The 18,145-nt window shown below is 31.6% G+C and overlaps 1 protein-coding gene across 1 annotated transcript in view; it reads left to right on the plus strand.

Annotated features, from left to right (window-relative positions):
- LOC129976672 (uncharacterized) overlaps nt 1-17,798 on the plus strand; it is a 90,097-nt gene extending 72,299 nt beyond the window's left edge. The window contains exon 3 of the mRNA XM_056090369.1: nt 17,515-17,798. Within this exon, the coding sequence (XP_055946344.1) occupies nt 17,515-17,636 (122 nt within the window). The 3' untranslated portion in view covers nt 17,637-17,798. The remainder of the gene's footprint in view (nt 1-17,514) is intronic.
- The last annotated feature ends 347 nt before the right edge of the window (nt 17,799-18,145 follow it).

Consider the following 18,145-nt stretch of genomic DNA (forward strand, 5'->3'; position numbering starts at 1 on the left):
TTTATAGATTCTCACCAAGGATCGATATTTCGTGACTACTGCTCGTCGATGGCCCGTAGTTAATACACAAGTGCTATTTTTCTTTACAAATAGTACTTGTGTATTAACTATGTGCTGCGTTATGAAGTATCCCTCTCTAACGTAAATAAACAGGTATCTGAGCTCTCATAGCGATTTTGGCTTTGCTTAACGTCACGATTTCATGCAGAGGAGGGTTAAAATTTATTAAAAAGTATGAGAAAGTTTTGAAGAGACCAACTTTCGTTTGTTAAGACAGATCATTGTAAAAGTTCAAGCAGAACAAAGAAAAGTTTGGGATGGTCATCGTCAGTTTAAGCAGCGATCAGACGACGAGGATCGCACCTGAGTACTTATCTCCTAATTTCCACTCTACATTATTGGTATGTAGGTGATTTGAAGATAATTTTTTCTGTGGAAATTTTGTATTTACTCTGCGTTTATCAATGTTATTGTAAGACAGAATTATTTCTTACTTAGTTATTAGAGACTGCCTAATGATAGAATGGTGCATTCTTAATGATGTGATGAGAATGTCGAAAATCATGTTCTAAAAATAATGTTCCGGATATAACAAAAATAATACTTCACTTCTGCACATGATGACAATTACTGAGAAGGAAAAATGTAAGGAAATTCATCTAATAATTCCAATAATGATCATTCCTTTATACTTAATGGCAAGGATTTTAGTACCAAGTAATAATATGGAATTAATAAAAGGAATTAAAATAAGGAAACTCTGAAAATACAAATGACACTATATTGCTAATGAATTTTTCAGATTTTTGCTATCTCATACACGTAACATACAAAAAGAAAATATTGCAGTCGTCAAAAAAAGTCAAAATTCGAACTCGAGAATTTGACGAATCTGCACTTTTCAGATTTCCCTGAATCGGAAAAATACATTTCTGTAATTCTATCTCTATGCCAATGAATAATTGTTATTCAGGAAAACGTAGAGATAGGTGAATGAAATTTGGTATGCATTCTTTGATCCAAATTTGTTTATTTTTGTGATATTTGAAAGAATTCCATTCGTCGAATATTGTCTATTTGGCTTTGTGAATGTATAATTACAAACACAAAAAGGTAAATCACGGTTTTGTTATCTAAAGTCAAGATCCGTATTAAATTTTGAACCAAATTTACAAAAAGGTTCATTGTTTACTGATCTGTATGTTCGCATATATTTAAGCACAATAATTCAAAAATATGTCTTAGATAAATAAAATCTAAGTTAAATACGACCTTGATTAAGTGATGACGATTAAATAAAACGATCTTGATTATACGATGACGATTAAATAAAACGATCTTGATTATACGATGACGATTAAATAATACGGTCTTGATTATACGATGACGATTAAATAATGCGGTCTTGATTATACGATGACGATTAAATAATGCGGTCTTGTTATTAACACGCCAGTATTGCCTTCTTTTCTGTTTGACCCGCGGTCTCTATCGATGTTTTAGATATTTAGATTTATCTTGCAGACAAATTATTTATTGAGTTTTAACAACACCCATTAAAAGATTTTGATAAAGAAAATTTAGGAATATTTATTAATTAACTAACAGACTGGACTTTTTTTTGTTTTATATTGTAATTTAGTGACAGTCAACGGCGATTAGCATGATCTGAAAGGAAAATTTATCGTGAGTCACTAGTGATTCACGCAGTCTAAACGGAAAGTTCAGTGCCAATTACTGATGACTGATATAGCGATTAACGTGTTAAAATAGCAATTTTGTACCAAATGTTAGTTTTCAATCGTTGGTAGCCCAAAATGTAGGAAGCACAAAATGCTCGAGTGCAGGACTCTAAAATAAAAATCTGAGGATTTTGGATGTTCAGAGTTTGATGCATGCCAAAAATTTTTATGCTTGAAGATAGGAGATAACGCGTTTATAAGAAAGAGAAAAAGAAGAGTTTATTTTAGAAATTGTGGGGGAAATCACCCATATCTTTGAATTGTTAATAAAAATATGCAATTTTTGCAAGAAAAGTTCATGTAGAAGAGAAAATTATTTTAAAAAAAGTTAATACTATTTTAAATTAAAAAAAAATGGAAGTATTAAGAAATAATCTCAGTTTTTATTAAATCTGAAATTAAATTTTGCTATGTCTAGAACGAATAAATATATATTTTTTTTTTGTGTGTGTATCGAGTAAAATTTGTAATCTGTTATTTTCCCCCGTTTCAATAATTAGCGACACATTTATGATTTTGGCGATAGTAACCTTGAACTTCATTTAACAAGAAACAACGTAATAAACGGAGGTCTTTGTATAGTTCCAAAACAAAATATTGTTTCAAAGAAGCAATGCGTGCACCTATCAGTGCCACTTTCCGCTCGCGAACCCGCATCAACCAGCCGACTAAGTACGTAATTGTATAAAATTGTGATTTCGAGTGCTACCTGAAAGATTACGAGCCATCCGGAGAGGTCTGGTTACAAAAGAGCGAGATGGGGAAAAAGTCTCCAAAGACGACTCCTGAAGACCTAATGACGTTTGACGTTTTATAGGAAATATGAGTTTGACATGCAAGACCAATTAGAGGAAATGCGGGAGAGAAAGATTGGCGGACTTGAGGAAAATGTCCATTTAGACGATACTCAATAGTGTAATTGTGCTTTCAGGTATCATTTAATGAAAGGGCGATTGTCTTCATGATGTTGATTTATGGGGTGTCAGTTATCGAAGTGGAGGTTTTTATAAAGATTGTTCGACAATCATAAGAGGCTTAGGCTCTTGATAGAAGGAAGATCGGTGAAAAGAGCCATTGGGGAATGTTGATTTCTTCAGATTAGAAAATTTTCTTAAGATTACCTCGGCTGCATTCACCTTGTCTAGGGCAGATGACAGGACGACAATCGCTTCTGTCTGTTGGGCCTATCAATTTTTGATTCTGTGGAATCATTAAAGATTATTTGCTTAAACTGATACGGTACTCGGTAGCAGGTTAATGATGCTCAATAAGTATGGACACGAGTTATTCAATAGCCACTTTTGTAATTTGTGATGACCTTTTTTTTTTTTCTTCTTCTTCTTCTTCTTCTTTCCTATAATTATCTAATTCGATTCAAAAGAAAATAACATGATATATAAAAATAAATCATTATTATTTTTTTATTAGATTTAATTCCTGTTTCTGGCAAGATAGCTGTCCGAATATGATTGATGAGTTTTCAAAAGAGTGACACTTTATGTCAACAGCAATGGGCCGGAATTTAAAAAATGTTTTTAAAGTAAAAAAATTTATGAGAAAAAAAAGCAAATTTAGTTGCAAAATAACTGCTTGGAATTTTACCAGCCATGGATTCACATTTGAAAGAAATATACAGTCTTGATGTTTACAGAAATATACAGAAAATGTTAAAAAGTGCTTAATACCACTACATCAAATATTTTACAAATAGAATGAGGTGGGAAAAATATAAGTACAATAAAGTACATAAGAAAGAAAACATAAACCGCTCCCCTATAGTGTCTTGAATAGTGTTTTTTAGCAAAAATATTAACTCTTTGCACTCGGATATCTCCTCTCAAGCATCATTCAAGACGGTTCATCATCATGATGTATTATTTTGATTGTTAAAAACACTACAGAGAAGTAAGAAAATGTAAATTAATTTTCCATGGAAATTCAACTTAAAACAATTGCATATATTTATTTTTAGGAGCATTAAACAAGTCCTTGTATTAGGTGAATAATGATATACATTTCCGAATGCAAAGGGTTAACAATAATTATTTCAAATTGTGTAAACGGAATTAACCCTTTAAAGGGCCATTTTTTTCTAGTCATATTGTGTTAATATATATTTAGGCTTGAAATTAGAATAAGAAAAGGGATTCATTTAGCTAATTAGATAAATTTAATTTGATTAATTAATTATTTTTTTTAAATTAATAATTAAGTAACAAATCAAGACACACAATTTTGTGTAAGATAAAGAACTGAAGCATCTAAGTTTCTGTCGTTCTAAAAAAATGTGTCAGAACTGATGCCGACCTACATAAATTCATACCAAGATTGATAAATTTGGTGGGAAGCATACTTCTCATGGTTCTAGAAAGAGTTAACACAATTTTGGAAGTAACCATGGAATAATTTTTTTCTTCTAATTTTAAAGATGTGGTCAATCACAATAAATGTTCTTTTTACAAGGTTCGAAATAAAGTTCGTTTTAAACGGCATGCGCCTTCCATTAAGTTTCAAAGAATATATCATTGTCGACAAATGCAATTTGGAATAATTATTGTTAGCATTTTAGAAAAAAAAATTATAGTATTTCTGCATCTACCAACAGTAATTATACTTTAAAGCGTAAATAGATTGTGATATTTTTCTATTTAAAATTCATCAAAATATATACGACTGAATTCGATAAAACAAATAATTTCCACATAATAATTTGTTACAAATTTACACTTATTAAAACTTCACTCCAACATCATTCAAGGAATCTTTCGAAAACGACTTACTTCGAAACATGGTTGAATCGAGAACAAGACGCAATGACATAATAACTACCCCCGTTTCAAAGAGATTTAAATATCGTAGGAAAATGTAATTTTTATTAGTGAGAAATCAACCCACAAGTTTCGAACGATGAAACAATCCCTTGATCACCCCAAAAAGAAAAACTCTACAGGGTTTCCCAATTCCAGCGAAAATTTTCTAATGTCGACTTCTTTTTATTTTTCGCCTGATTTTCTCTATTATCTATCCAATTTTCACTGCGAATGAAAGTAAAAGAAAAGAAAAGAAAGAGAGATAGAAAAAAAAAAAAAAAAGGGGGGAATGAAAACTTCACGATCCCTATCTCTCTAGGACTCAATATAGTCTCGGAGCGAAAGCGAACTTTGCCTTAATATCCGAGAAACTGGGTTCGTAAGACAGACAGACAGAAGAAAAAAAGAGAGAGCAAAGAAATGGAAAATAAAAAGCACAGGAGCGCAACAGTGCAATCTGCAAAACCCCTGGCATACTAGGACAAGTCCTACGCTGCTCTACTGAGTTCTCTGTATTAGTAGAGAATATGCATACGAAATCGGGCAACAGCTTAGACAGAATGGAAACGTAGCGAGGAATTTTTTTTCCAGAAAATGCAAAGGCTGGAAGAGTATTGCTTTATCTAATGTAAAGTAACGGATCGAGGGATTTCGCGTCTTCCATCCTTTTGTCTATATGTAATATGCTGCACTTCGTTATTAGGTTTGAAGGCGTTGCTGCGATGGAAAATTTTTATGCAAAGGAAGAAGAAGGGGTTAAAGTCTAAAAACTCCTTTTTCTAGTTTCCTTTTTTTTTTCTGCAAGGCGCAGAACAAGACTGCGAGTGAATCTGATTGGAAGGTGAATAAAACGCGATGTGTATTCGCGTGCACGTATTCCTGGATCCCGGAAAAACCTGGATTTTACTCCCCGTTATGAAAGGGAAAGGGATTGGGAATGTTTTGGGCGCCGTTTCCTGTGTTGCTTTTTTTTTCTGCTGTGTTGTTTTTCAAATTTCAATTGCAGGTTGTTGCTTTTTTTTTCCTTTTTCGTTTCTATTCAAAAATCCGATGGTGGATGCTTTTGGATGACTCGTCCAGTTTTGGATGTATGCAAATAGTTTGGACGAGTTTTTGGATTGGTTTTGGTGTGTAATATACTGGCTATTACCTCACCATCTCAGAAAGAGAAAATGTCTGTACTTACTAATATTAGATTAGAATATTATTTTACAAACTTCAAAAGCTAAGATTAAAATAATTTATCATGATATACAAGCACAATGGAACTTTACCACTTTGAATATTCTTTGTTTGAATTTTTTTTATTATTTAAATTATTATTATTATTTTGCATTTTCATTCAATTTTTCTAATACATTTATATCAATTTGTCTGTTGCTCACATAATTCGAATTGTAGTCACCGGTAATTTTCTCATCATACGGAAATGAAAGAAATGATCGTTGTTTTCAATATTCATTAGACAATATTAACTATTGATTGGAAATAATTTATTATGTTGTATAAATGCAATCGAACTTGACTATTTTTGATATTCTTAAAGGACTTTTCTGTAATTCAAATGTTTTCCTCGGTTTTATTGCTTTTTTCTAATACGTTTAGATTAAAATATCTTCTATAAATTCGAATTTTTATCACTAGTAATTTTTTCATCACATGAAAGTGGAAAGGTAACAGTAAAAGTTTAGCTTATTAGATAAATTTAATTTGATTAATTAATTAATTTGGTTAATTAATAATTAAGTAACAAATCAAGACACATCATTTTGTCTGAGATAAAGAACTGAAGCATCTAAGTTTCTGACTTACTAAAAAAATGTGTCAGAACTTATGCCAACCTACATAATTTCATACAAAGATTGATAAATTTGGTGGGAAGTATAATTCCCATGGCCCTATAAAGGGTTAATTCAAAAGCATCACCAAGTATTTTAAATAATTATTTGTATTTTTGTTATTTATTTACATAGCTACTACCTTCAGAGTTTTTACTTACAAAGGAGTAAAGGAGTTACTCCCATCTTGCTTAAGTATTTAAGTAAATTAAATAAACATAGAAGAGACAACAGGAAACATCGCCGAAGCTGAGACCTAATGGTCATCAGCAACCAGTCTTATCTGTTGGAGGAACTTCCCGTCATTACAGTGAAAGTAATTCGACTCCACACATTATAATGTTTACAAGTGTAGTGAGAATCACTGAACCGGAAGTTTTACATCCCCATATCTACATACATTCTCCCAGCTGGAATCCGTGAATATAAGTAAATAGTTTTTAAAAACAATTCTTTTGATTCATTTAAAATCTGATAGCTTTTAAATGAATTCCATGAAAGAATTAAAAAAATGTATTTATGTTAGAATTTTAATACGTTAGACTTGCTTGATTACATTGTTTAATTCGAAATTTTACTTTAAAGTTATTGTATCCAAATTGCTGTAAACTTTTTAAAAATTTAAATTCTTTACTTATTGAGACTACATTTTAAATCACAATCTTTAAATGATGTCAATAATATTTTATTTAAATTTCGTAGATTTATTTACTAATTATATATTAGTTTTAAAACTATTTAATGCAAAAGTAAATAAATTCACAATCGATTTCACACAATTTCATCAATTTAATGGTTGCGTTTTTGAGTACAAATTTACATATAGGTAAACGTATAGACAGACAAATGATGAATCTTTTCAAAATTTTGGTTCAGAGTTAGATAAGGATATCCACTTTAGAAGTTAAAATTGTGTACCAAATTTTGGTTCAAAGTTAGATAAGGATATCCACATTAGAAATTAAAATTGTGTACCAAATTTTGGTTCAAAGTTAGATAAGGATATCCACTTTAGAAGTTAAAATTGTGTACCAAATTTTGGTTCAAAGTTAGATAAGGATATCCACTTTAGAAGTTAAAATTGTGTACCAAATTTTGGTTCAAAGTTAGATAAGGATATCCCCTTTAGAAGTTAAAATTGTGTGCCAAATTTTGGTTCTGAGTTAGATAAGGATATCTACTATAGAAGTTTTAGATAAGGATATCCCCTTTAGAAGTTAAAATTGTGTGCCAAATTTTGGTTCTGAGTTAGATAAGGATATCTACTATAGAAATTAAAATTGTATACCAAATTTTTGGTTCAAAGTTAGATAAGGATATCCACTTTAGAAGTTAAAATTGTGTACCAAATTTTATTTATCAATTTCTTTATGTTTTGTAGTTTATGTACTCGTACAAAACTCGGTACTTCATCAATCATCCTGTGCATAAATTGCTTTCAAAATTTGACAGACGTGTACAAGTTTGTTGTAAAATTCATATATTAAATTGCATCTAACTCAAAACTGTGTTTAGTTATTATATTCAATGACTAACAGAAGACTTTATTTCAAGAATGTGATTTTCGGACTGTGGGAGATCTGAAATGAAATCTAGAGTTCAATTTATTTTTACGATTACAATGTTTTATTTATTTATGTTTCGTAAGCAAAAAAAAGGTGTTCAATATAAATAACGGCATAAATTTTAAATTCTGCTATTACGTATATTAAAAAATGAGTTCATACTTGCTGGATGACCAGATGTGTCTCAGGAGACTATCAGCAAGATCTCTGAATTTAGATAAGATCATAAACTCTCTCGTCAGATTAGCTTCATTTTCGCTAACTGCCACCAATACCCTCTTTGATACCTGACAAGTATACTTTCAAACAACTGGGTCAAGCCTCCTTCCTTCTGTTTCGCCATTAAACCCGAATAATCCGAATCGGACGTGTTAATCTCTCACACGTGGATATGGCGCACTCGGCAAATCACCACCCCTTATCTAGTTGACAGACGAATTAGAAAACAAGAGAAAATGTCCTCAAACCCAGTACGGGTAGATGCCATTGTATGTAGCAATGGCAACCTTTACCCATTGCTGAGCCCAACTGTTTATATTGATATTACACGCTATGGGCTTATAAAGCAATTTGGGAATTGCACCCCTACCAGCTTTATTGGCGCTGCCTTATTGGCTAGGTTCCCCTACCGATCTCCAGGGGTAAGGGAGGAGGGGGGGTTCTGATTGAAGGGTTGTCGAGTAAGGAAATTTGCATAATTATCAATTGACTTCCGTCTAATATACCAGCAGGAGGCATGGGAGCATGCGCATATTGTCGTGTTCGATATGACGTCAAGAATCACGTGATATAATTCCATTTCACGTGAAACTGAATTGCTGGACTGGCTTTATCTAGAGGCGAGTACATCGAACGCGAAGTCCTCTCGCATTATATGGACGGACAATGTTTAAATCCTGTTGCAGAGGTGATAAGAACAGGTGGTTTAAAGACAGAGAAATTAGTTTTAAAACTTGCAAATATTGATAGGGAGCTTTGCTGTATCGAAATAGAAGTGGTCATTCCTGCAGCTTGGGAAAGTTGATGAAATTAATTAGAGTCATTAATTATTAAAGACATTTATTAGTGCCTTATTTATTAAGGAAATGACTGTTATAAGTGCAGTTGATATACCTAATTAAAATGAGTGCGATAAAGTACAAATACTTTTTTTAGTTTTTAAGAGTGCATATTTTTTTGAGTTTTTAGTATTTAATTGACCGGGTTTTTTTAATAATCAGCAGAGAAAGCTTAATTACTTGCCTTTTCTTCTTAGATTAATAATAAAATTTACACAAAACTAGCTCTTTACATTAGTTAAATTTAAATCTTGTTTCAGCAATTGATTTTAAAGATTTATAAAGTGATTTAGCTTTAAAATTCAAGAGGTAATGCAAACAAAAAGGTGTTATAACATAAATCAGCAATAAAGTGCCAGATTAAAGAAATTTGTGATTTTGTAAGCTTTCCTGATATAAATTTACATCGTAACCCTAGTCCTGAATTAAAGTTTAATATCGCTTTCTTCTAAACAATTGCTTTAAGTTTCTGTTTATATATCCTTATAATAAAACATCCCGATTTAGAAAAGTGGGTTTCGATATGTATTCTTTACACTAAATTTACAGTTTTCTATCAAATTTTGGAAGAAATTCATTCTGAGGAATTAATTTCATCTGCCTGTCTCAAAGTAAATGAACGCAGTACCCCCCCCCCTCCCTCTAAATCTTAATACTAATAGATGGATATAATTCGGTATACAATTTTATCTTCTAACGTTTAGATTTATATCAGTTGGTGTCCTGGCCTAGGGGTAGCCTGTCTGGGCGTCTCGGGTTCGAGGCCTGGTTCGGGCACGGTTGTTCTTTTCCCTGTGTTTTATCTGTACCTACCCGTGTAAAAAGGGTTTGTGGAAACGAGTGTGTGAGTGTTATCTTCACATGAGCTAGAAGTCAGACTACTGCCTCGAGTACTCAGGGCCTTGTTCTCAGAAACTACTGCAAAATTCGACTTAAATCGTTGACTTGTCTGTGGCAAGTGCCGTACGTAACAACAACAGACCTATATCAAATTGTGAAGCGAATCCATCCAGGAGATGACCGTATATGAGTCTACACATTTTTACGCATGTAAGGGCCATAACTAAAGAGAAAAAACCCAAAATGATTTATAATGGAAATTTTGTATAAGATTTGGTTATTTTACTTAAGTTCTGCATCAGATTGGTTTCAATCAACCAAAAAAAATTAAACTATATACTGTTACATTCCCTACATTAAAAAGCACAAAGCTTTCATGGGCGAGATTATAAATGTCCGAAGTCCGCAATTCTTAGCCTAGGGAAGAAATATAGTATTTATACTGGGAAGATTTTGGGAAGATCTCTCCTGACTGTTTCCATCTGTCCTTTAATAGAAATTGTTTGATAACTTGTAATGAAAGCTTGTAAGCCAGTTAACAGCGATGCTACACGAGCAATTGCTTTTGTATTGTAGTCATGTTACTGGGCTGCGAACCACAAGGACCCAGGTTCTATCTTCGCTCATACCAATTCGTCACAAACTTATTAAATATTTCGTCTAAATATCAATGTTCCAGTTAAATTTAAATTAAATTTTGCTTGGAAGTAACTAGCATACACAAAAAAGCAATCGATGAGTTAACCCGTTTAAAATGCTGTATCAACAGGTAGGACATCTTATTTCAACAAATATGAATCAAAACAAGCACGGAAATTAAATATGGATGTCATAATTTCATATTTTCGATAAATATCATTCAAATGATTGCACTTCACAACTACAGAATAAAACATGAACCGTCTCATCATCAGTTTCTACAATTACAAGTTAATCCATACTAAGAGGCAGATTTACATCAATAATATCCTATTCAGGACATAAACGAAACCACAAAAATTTACGAGTCATTTAAGTAATAACATCCAGATGGTTTCTAATGCATTCAGTCTATACAACAAGAAACAGGAAGAATATACTTGATTTGATGTATGTATAAAACATCAGGAATTTTGCCGTTGCATATTTCATGCTGCAGTTTTGAGTTGGTGTCTTTATATCCCGTCCACACCTTTCACTTTCTGATAATATGAGTTATTTATGATGTTCTAAAGGTGTTAATGGTGATGTTTTCAGGCAAATTCAAATGTAACGATGCATTTGGGTAATGATATCATTTCAACAATCGATTTTCTTTTCTTTCTTCCATTCATTTAGGTGTGTTGCGATTTTTATTATATCATAAAACAACTACAAGAATAATATGGTTTAACCACAAAATATTTGTTTTAACATAATTAACTTTTAATGCAAATTTTTGTGTTATAACATCATCTTCATTAAGAATCACATTTCATTTTTTTATCTCATATATATTAGGGTGTATACTTGTGCTTTTCCATCTTCTTAGTTTACTATTAACATCGGATATTTTAAAGAATCAACCACCTGGTTAAAAGTAAAGAGCGAACTTTCAACAACTTCATCCGTTTATAACGTTTTCCATTGGTACAAAGACTAATACCGATAATGACGGAGTTGAAATACTGAAGGAAACGGGTTGATTAATTTATTTATTAGTTAATTTTTTTTTCTCATATTCGATTTGCATGCAGTATAATTAATAACGGAAGTTTCTTTTATTTAAATAAAGTTGTTAACTCAGTTGTATTAATTTTAAAAATATTAAAACTGTTAATTTACATGCTAGATTACGTGCATATTTGCATTCTTCATTTCAAAATGACATATATCGACATACAAAAAAATTTGATATTCTTTTGATAATATTTTATGACTATATCAAGGCCGAAATATATATTATTTTTTATAGAAAATATATTCATACAGATGATTTTAAAGAAGAGTCTCTAATAATGAAGTATTTTTATACTCTACATTTAGAATATTCTTCATTATCTTTATATTCGTACTTTATAACATTCTTCATTTTTCCATTTTAAGAATATTTTTTCTCTATTAAATACACTTTCATCTATACCAAATCAAATAGACAAGAACCGAAATATATATGTATATTATTTGTATAGAAAATATATACATACAGATTATTTTAAAGAAGAATCCCTAATAATGAAGTATTTTTATACTCTACATTTAGAATATTCTTCATTATCTTTATATTCGTACTTTATAAGATTCTTCATTTTTCCATTTTAAGAACATTTTTTCTCTATTAAATACACTTTCATCTATACCAAATCGAATAGACAAGACCGAAATATATATGTATATAATTTTTATAGAAAATATATTCATACAGATGATATTAAAGAAGAAGAACGAATAATAATTTATCCTTATATTCTAAGTATAGAATATTCATCATTATTTCATTTGATCCTCACATTCTTACGAAATAAAATTCTTCATTTTTTTCATTTTAAGTTATATGTTAAGAATATTTTTCTCTCTATCAAATACATTTTCATCTAAACCAAATTGAATAGAAGTTATATGAAGTCTAAATATAAATATATAATAAAATAAGCGATAATATAAAAATTATTTTTGACAGTTAAAACAGCTATTTAAATTAAAAACTAGGCACCTCTTACTTATTGACTTTTAAAAATTAAATCTACTTATCATTCAGTTTTAAGACATTTCCACAACAAGATAAAATAATTTCTCGCTACATGTAGGGGGTGGGGGAACTACATCACAGAGAAAGAGAAAAACCATAAAGTTCTGGCAAGTATCAATTATCTGTCGTTTTAATCTCTCATCTCCGCCGAGCCTCCTCCTTTTAACTCAGCCGATATTTCCCCTGTGGTTTAGATCATCCAATCCTCCTTGTTAAAAAAAAAAAATCTTTCATATTTTTTTTTATTATAGGAAAACTATAAGAATCTGCGATTAAAAAAGAAAGGATAAGTTAATGAGAAAGTCAAAAGAAAAAAAAAATTATCTCTGTAGTCTCTTACAATGAAGATGAGTGAGTGGCAGTTGCCATCGCGATAAAATGTTTAGCGATACAATGCCCATTAATGTCAGTCAGCTTATTTCCCGATCAGTGTTGAAGAGGCTGATGCTGCTAAGGGGTTTTAAGAGATGATTTCGGTTTTGAAAATATTGTTCGATTTTTTTTGGGGGGGGGAGGAAGGGAGCTATAATTATTTTTAAACGGATGAAAAAATGTTTTGTCACTGTTATTTAATTATACATTTATAATTTGTCCCTTTGCATTCCCTATATTATCTTTATGGTGTAATATATATATATATATATTGAGTGATCATAAGTAAAGCAGACTGTTAACCCCTTCGCATACAATGACGAGTTTGACTCGTGTATCAAATTACCGAATTTTTTAATTTTAAATCTGCAATGTAGTGAAAGTTTTAAGTAATTTAAAATGCACAAATCAATTGAAATGCCTCAAATGACCTTATGTTATTATAAAAATTAAAATAATATTAAATGACCCAAATAGGAGGTGTCATCACATTATACATCTTTGCTTATAACAGTGATGTGTGTTTGTATATGTGTGGTTATTTGTTTGTTTGTATGTATGTATCTGTTGTGTTGGTACTGTACTAGCTAGACTATTTGACCTAGAGTTACCAAACATAGAAAATGTATACTTTGGACGGTGGAAATGAAACAATTTTTTTTTAAATTTTCATTTCAATTTTGAGTAAAAATTAAGCAAAATATTAGCCTTTTACCACAATAACTTCCCGAACTATTACGAGAAAAATGTTTTCTACGTTAAACTTAAAATTTAAAAAAATGTTCTTTCAATGATATTAATTTTCTTGCACAAATTTTTTCTATATTTAATCAATTAAAAAATATTTTAAGCATATTTTCCAACAAGAATACATTCATATGTAAGAATTCTTCAAAATATTAAATGTGGTAAAAAAATATCACGAAAGCATAAAAAATTCTTTCAGTATATTAAGATTATTGATAAAGTCACTATTAAGGTTACATGTATTATTTCGTTTTTGTTTTATAATCCGTATTACTATCGATATTAATATGAAACAAAGCAAAACATGTAAAAGAGTGAAATTAAATTTTTATTCAAAACATAAATCATTATTGGAAAAACATATTCGAAAAAAGCAAGCTGTATATGTACTTGATTCTGAGAAGAATCTGTAAAGAATTCAAATTTATATTTAAAATACTATTAACATGAAGAAAAATGTCAAATTTTACATTGTTAAAAGGCGAAAAATAAGAAAACGTGGCATTTTTTTAATGAATTTTAGCAGATCTCATGTATAATAAGAGAAATGCTTTGTAAAAGGCATAGAACAGCATAAGGCTTCTAAAATAGAATGAATTATTTATTGATCAAAAACTGAAGATTAACAATATTTTGCTGACAAAAAGTTTAAGAACAAATTACAAAAAATATTTCATTAAAAACTTTAATGATCATAAATTCTGGTGGAGGAGCTGGTCGTCAAAGGCGGCATTGATTAAAAAGATCGAGTATCATTCGCTCACAGATTAGAGAAGCTTTATATTCAAGTGCATTAATGCAATTAATAACATTTTCTCCTGCTGTCTGCATGCAATGATTCTATGCAATCATTTTTGAATATGAATGAGTATTTACAAATATAATCTTCTCATTTTCATTGGATCAACAACTTGAATCAGTGGACGAATCACCCTAGCAGAAGGATTCCAGGCTGGCATCCAAAGTGTCGCCTGTTGAAGGCCCCGTGGGCTTCAGAATCTTCGGTCTGCCACTTTCGAGGCCCTCTGGGGCCCAAACCTCGTTTTCCACCCCCGTGAATCTCCCCTAATAAGGAAACGAGATTCCTTCTACCGAAAGGAGTCTTCTAACCGAAATGGAATATTCGTTTTCGGAAGCTACGTTTTCAATTGGATTTGTCTGTTGAAATATACTTGCAGACATGATTTTGAAAAATTCTTGCAAACACCATTTCTGTTTCATCATATTGAATGGATTTTGGCATCTTTGCTTTCGCGTATTCAAATAGTTTATAATTTTTAACTTCAATCTCCTTCTATGCTTACACTAAATATGATATGTGTACGTGTACGTGTACGTTAACGTTCTGCAGATCAGACCAGTTGATCTACATTAATAAAACTTGGGACATACACAGTTTGAAAGGTGGAGATAAATACATTGGAACAATAAAAAATATTTTAATCAGAATTCTGATTGATTAAAACTTAAGCTCAGTTTTTGACATTTATCCTCACTATTTTCGAAATTATTATTGTACAAAACTGTCGTCTATTTTTACGTCGTTTTAAAATCTAAAAAAAGAAAAAAAAAAGGTTTTTTAATGACGCTAATTTAGTTATTAGGGAAGATTTTGCTCACCTTCGGTTAGATGAAAGTTTTTTTACTGCAAAATGCTACAAAATGTGTATGTGGGGAGAAAAATTGAAGTGAAAAGACTCTTACTTTTTAAAAGAATTTCTACGTTAAAAACTGCGCTGTTTTGATTGTGACATTGTAATTTACTCTGTTGTAACAGATTGTGGCTTTTTTAGTTTTAGTTATATCAACGACCCGTTTTTAAAGCAACACTAGGGCTATTCGTAATTTTGAGGACCGTTGTCAGATGACAAAGACGACACCTGAGCTGGCATCTCCTTTCCAGACTTCCACACTACACCAGCGGAAGGACGTTTGAACTGATTATGGCACAATAAAGCAATAAGTATACTGCTTATTAAATTATTAGTCGCCATTTGTAAACACTTTGCTTCGCTTTGATTATAATTAATTTCTATCAAATTGTTTAGATAAAACTTCATGTTCATGATTCTGTCAAACAATTAGACATTAAAGCCATGTTTTTTAATTGTTCTTATATGTGTTTTGCACATGAACAATCCTTAAGGAGACCAGTACGATGACATCACAATGATATTAAAAACATTAATGTTCGGTTCATCTCTTAGATTTCGCGATACTGTTACCATCATGTTTGTATTCATGGTATTGTAATGTCTTGATCTAGACTGATCAAATAACGAAGCAGAATTTCCAGACAATTCTTTATTTTACAGCCCTATATATACAAAAGAACAACTTGTTCTAATCTTTGTTAAATAAATAGTTATTTACAACTGTAGTAGGAGACACAACAGTCGAAGTCGAAGGTTTATCTTAAAACTCAGTTCTCCATCAATACGGAGAAACAACACCACAGGGAACTCACAGTAAACACGACCACTCCAGGGGTAGTTCTCGGACTCCGAACTCGTAGGGGTAGTCCAACAGTCTGCCTGCAATTCGTTTCTTCTCCTCTCCCTAAAAAAAATCTCCTCACTTTATTTCGGCGACAATCTCCGTCTCTTAATTTACATTGGTCATTTTAGCTATCTTTCGGCCAATCGGGGTTCAGCAATATGCTCCCTCAACGGCGCCAGTAGGTCGTGGGAAGGTCCTTTTAGTGATACACCTTTCATAACTGACTATTCTGGAACACTGCGTTATCATAGTCCTTTCACAATGAGAAAGATTTAGCATCCAGATGTTTGGACACCCCTTTCTCTTTGAAGGTACTATCAATATCTCTTGGACGAGGAATTCCCACATGTGGTCTTTCACTGTAGTCTCTAATGAACAGATGCGAGACCACCCAGGTGAAAAGATCCACCATCTGGCTATCTCGAAGGGTTTAGTCATTAACAGCGACGACACAGCTGGCTATAAATGTCTTATCAGTACTGGGAAACGGGGAATGTTACAGTATAAACTACCCAGATAATAATAAATAAGCAGAATCTTTCTAATTTAGCTTAAAAAATGAGAGAAAATCAGGCAATTAAATATTTTTTGAAATTCTAAAAACAGTTTGAAGTTCAGAATAACATTGCAATCTATTATTGGAAATTAGATTTTTAAAAAAAATATTTTAAAGAGTTACTAAAATGCAGAAACGTTTTGTGCGATTATTAAATTGATTTCATTTTTACAATTTATTTTTAAATTTTAAAACTCTGTAAAATGTATTCTTGTTCAATAATCTTTTCCGAAATAATTACGGAAAATCAAAATTCAGCTTCCTTGAAATTATAATTAAAATTTAAGAAAATGGCTCTTAAACATGCTATTCCCACTATCCAAAGTACCAAATTAGGTAGCTCTAAATGATTTTACCTATAGGGTGCCGATACACACACACAATCACAGATTCATCTTTATTAACATAAATAATAACTGCTGAAAAGTATTTTCGTGTTTGTGTTCTTTTTCAACTATTTTTGATTTTTTTTTTTCCCCTACGCTGATGGGCAACCAAGTCAGCAAATAAATGGTTTGGTTTGGTTATATTAACGTCCCGTTTGAAGCAACACTAGGGCTATTTTGGGACGGACCTAGTAATTTTGAACAGCGGTCAGATGACGAGGACGACACCTGAGCTGACACCCCCCTCTCCACACCACACCACACCAGCGCAGCAAATAAATGGAGTGTTCACTTAATAATTCATTACATTTTAATTGGTATATTTCATTTCATTTCATTTTAATTGATATTTTTAATTCTCACAATGATTTATTTATACTTTTTTTTATTTTAGGTTCATTAATCAAAAAACATATTTTGTCAATAAATAGAGAGTTTCACAGCGAAGCAGAAGAGAGAAAAACAAGAAAAATGGAATATCCGGTGAAAAAATTAACCAATTATTTTATCATTTGATCACAATAAAAAATTTTGCATTAGCAAGTATTAAACATGCTTTTATTTTCTTTCTACCGATATCATCTAAAATACAATTTACAATCTTCATTATTATAGCAAAACGTCTTATGCCAAATTTGGTAAAATATATAACGACACAACAACGAATAGATTTCTACATAAGCAGATAGGCAGATGCCTGAATTTAGTTAAGTTTAATTAGATTGACGTCCCGTTTTAAAGCAACACTAGGGCTATTCTGGGACGGACCTCGTAATTTTCAACCACCGTCAAATGACGAGGACGGCAGCACCTGAGCTGGCACCCACCTAAAAACTTCCACACCACACCAGTGGGAGGACGCTTAGCTCCGTCGGATTTAACGTGCACCTGGCTCGCTTATATGACAGTTCTTCAGTGAAATCCGGTCTCGGGCCTGAAACCCACCGGTTCCGAAGCCAAGACCTTACCACCAGGACACCGCGTTTACCGGCAGCTGAAAGGGATCATGGGACTAAGAGAGAAGC

Source organism: Argiope bruennichi, chromosome 7 (assembly GCF_947563725.1).
Source record: "Argiope bruennichi chromosome 7, qqArgBrue1.1, whole genome shotgun sequence".
NCBI lineage: Eukaryota > Metazoa > Arthropoda > Arachnida > Araneae > Araneidae > Argiope > Argiope bruennichi.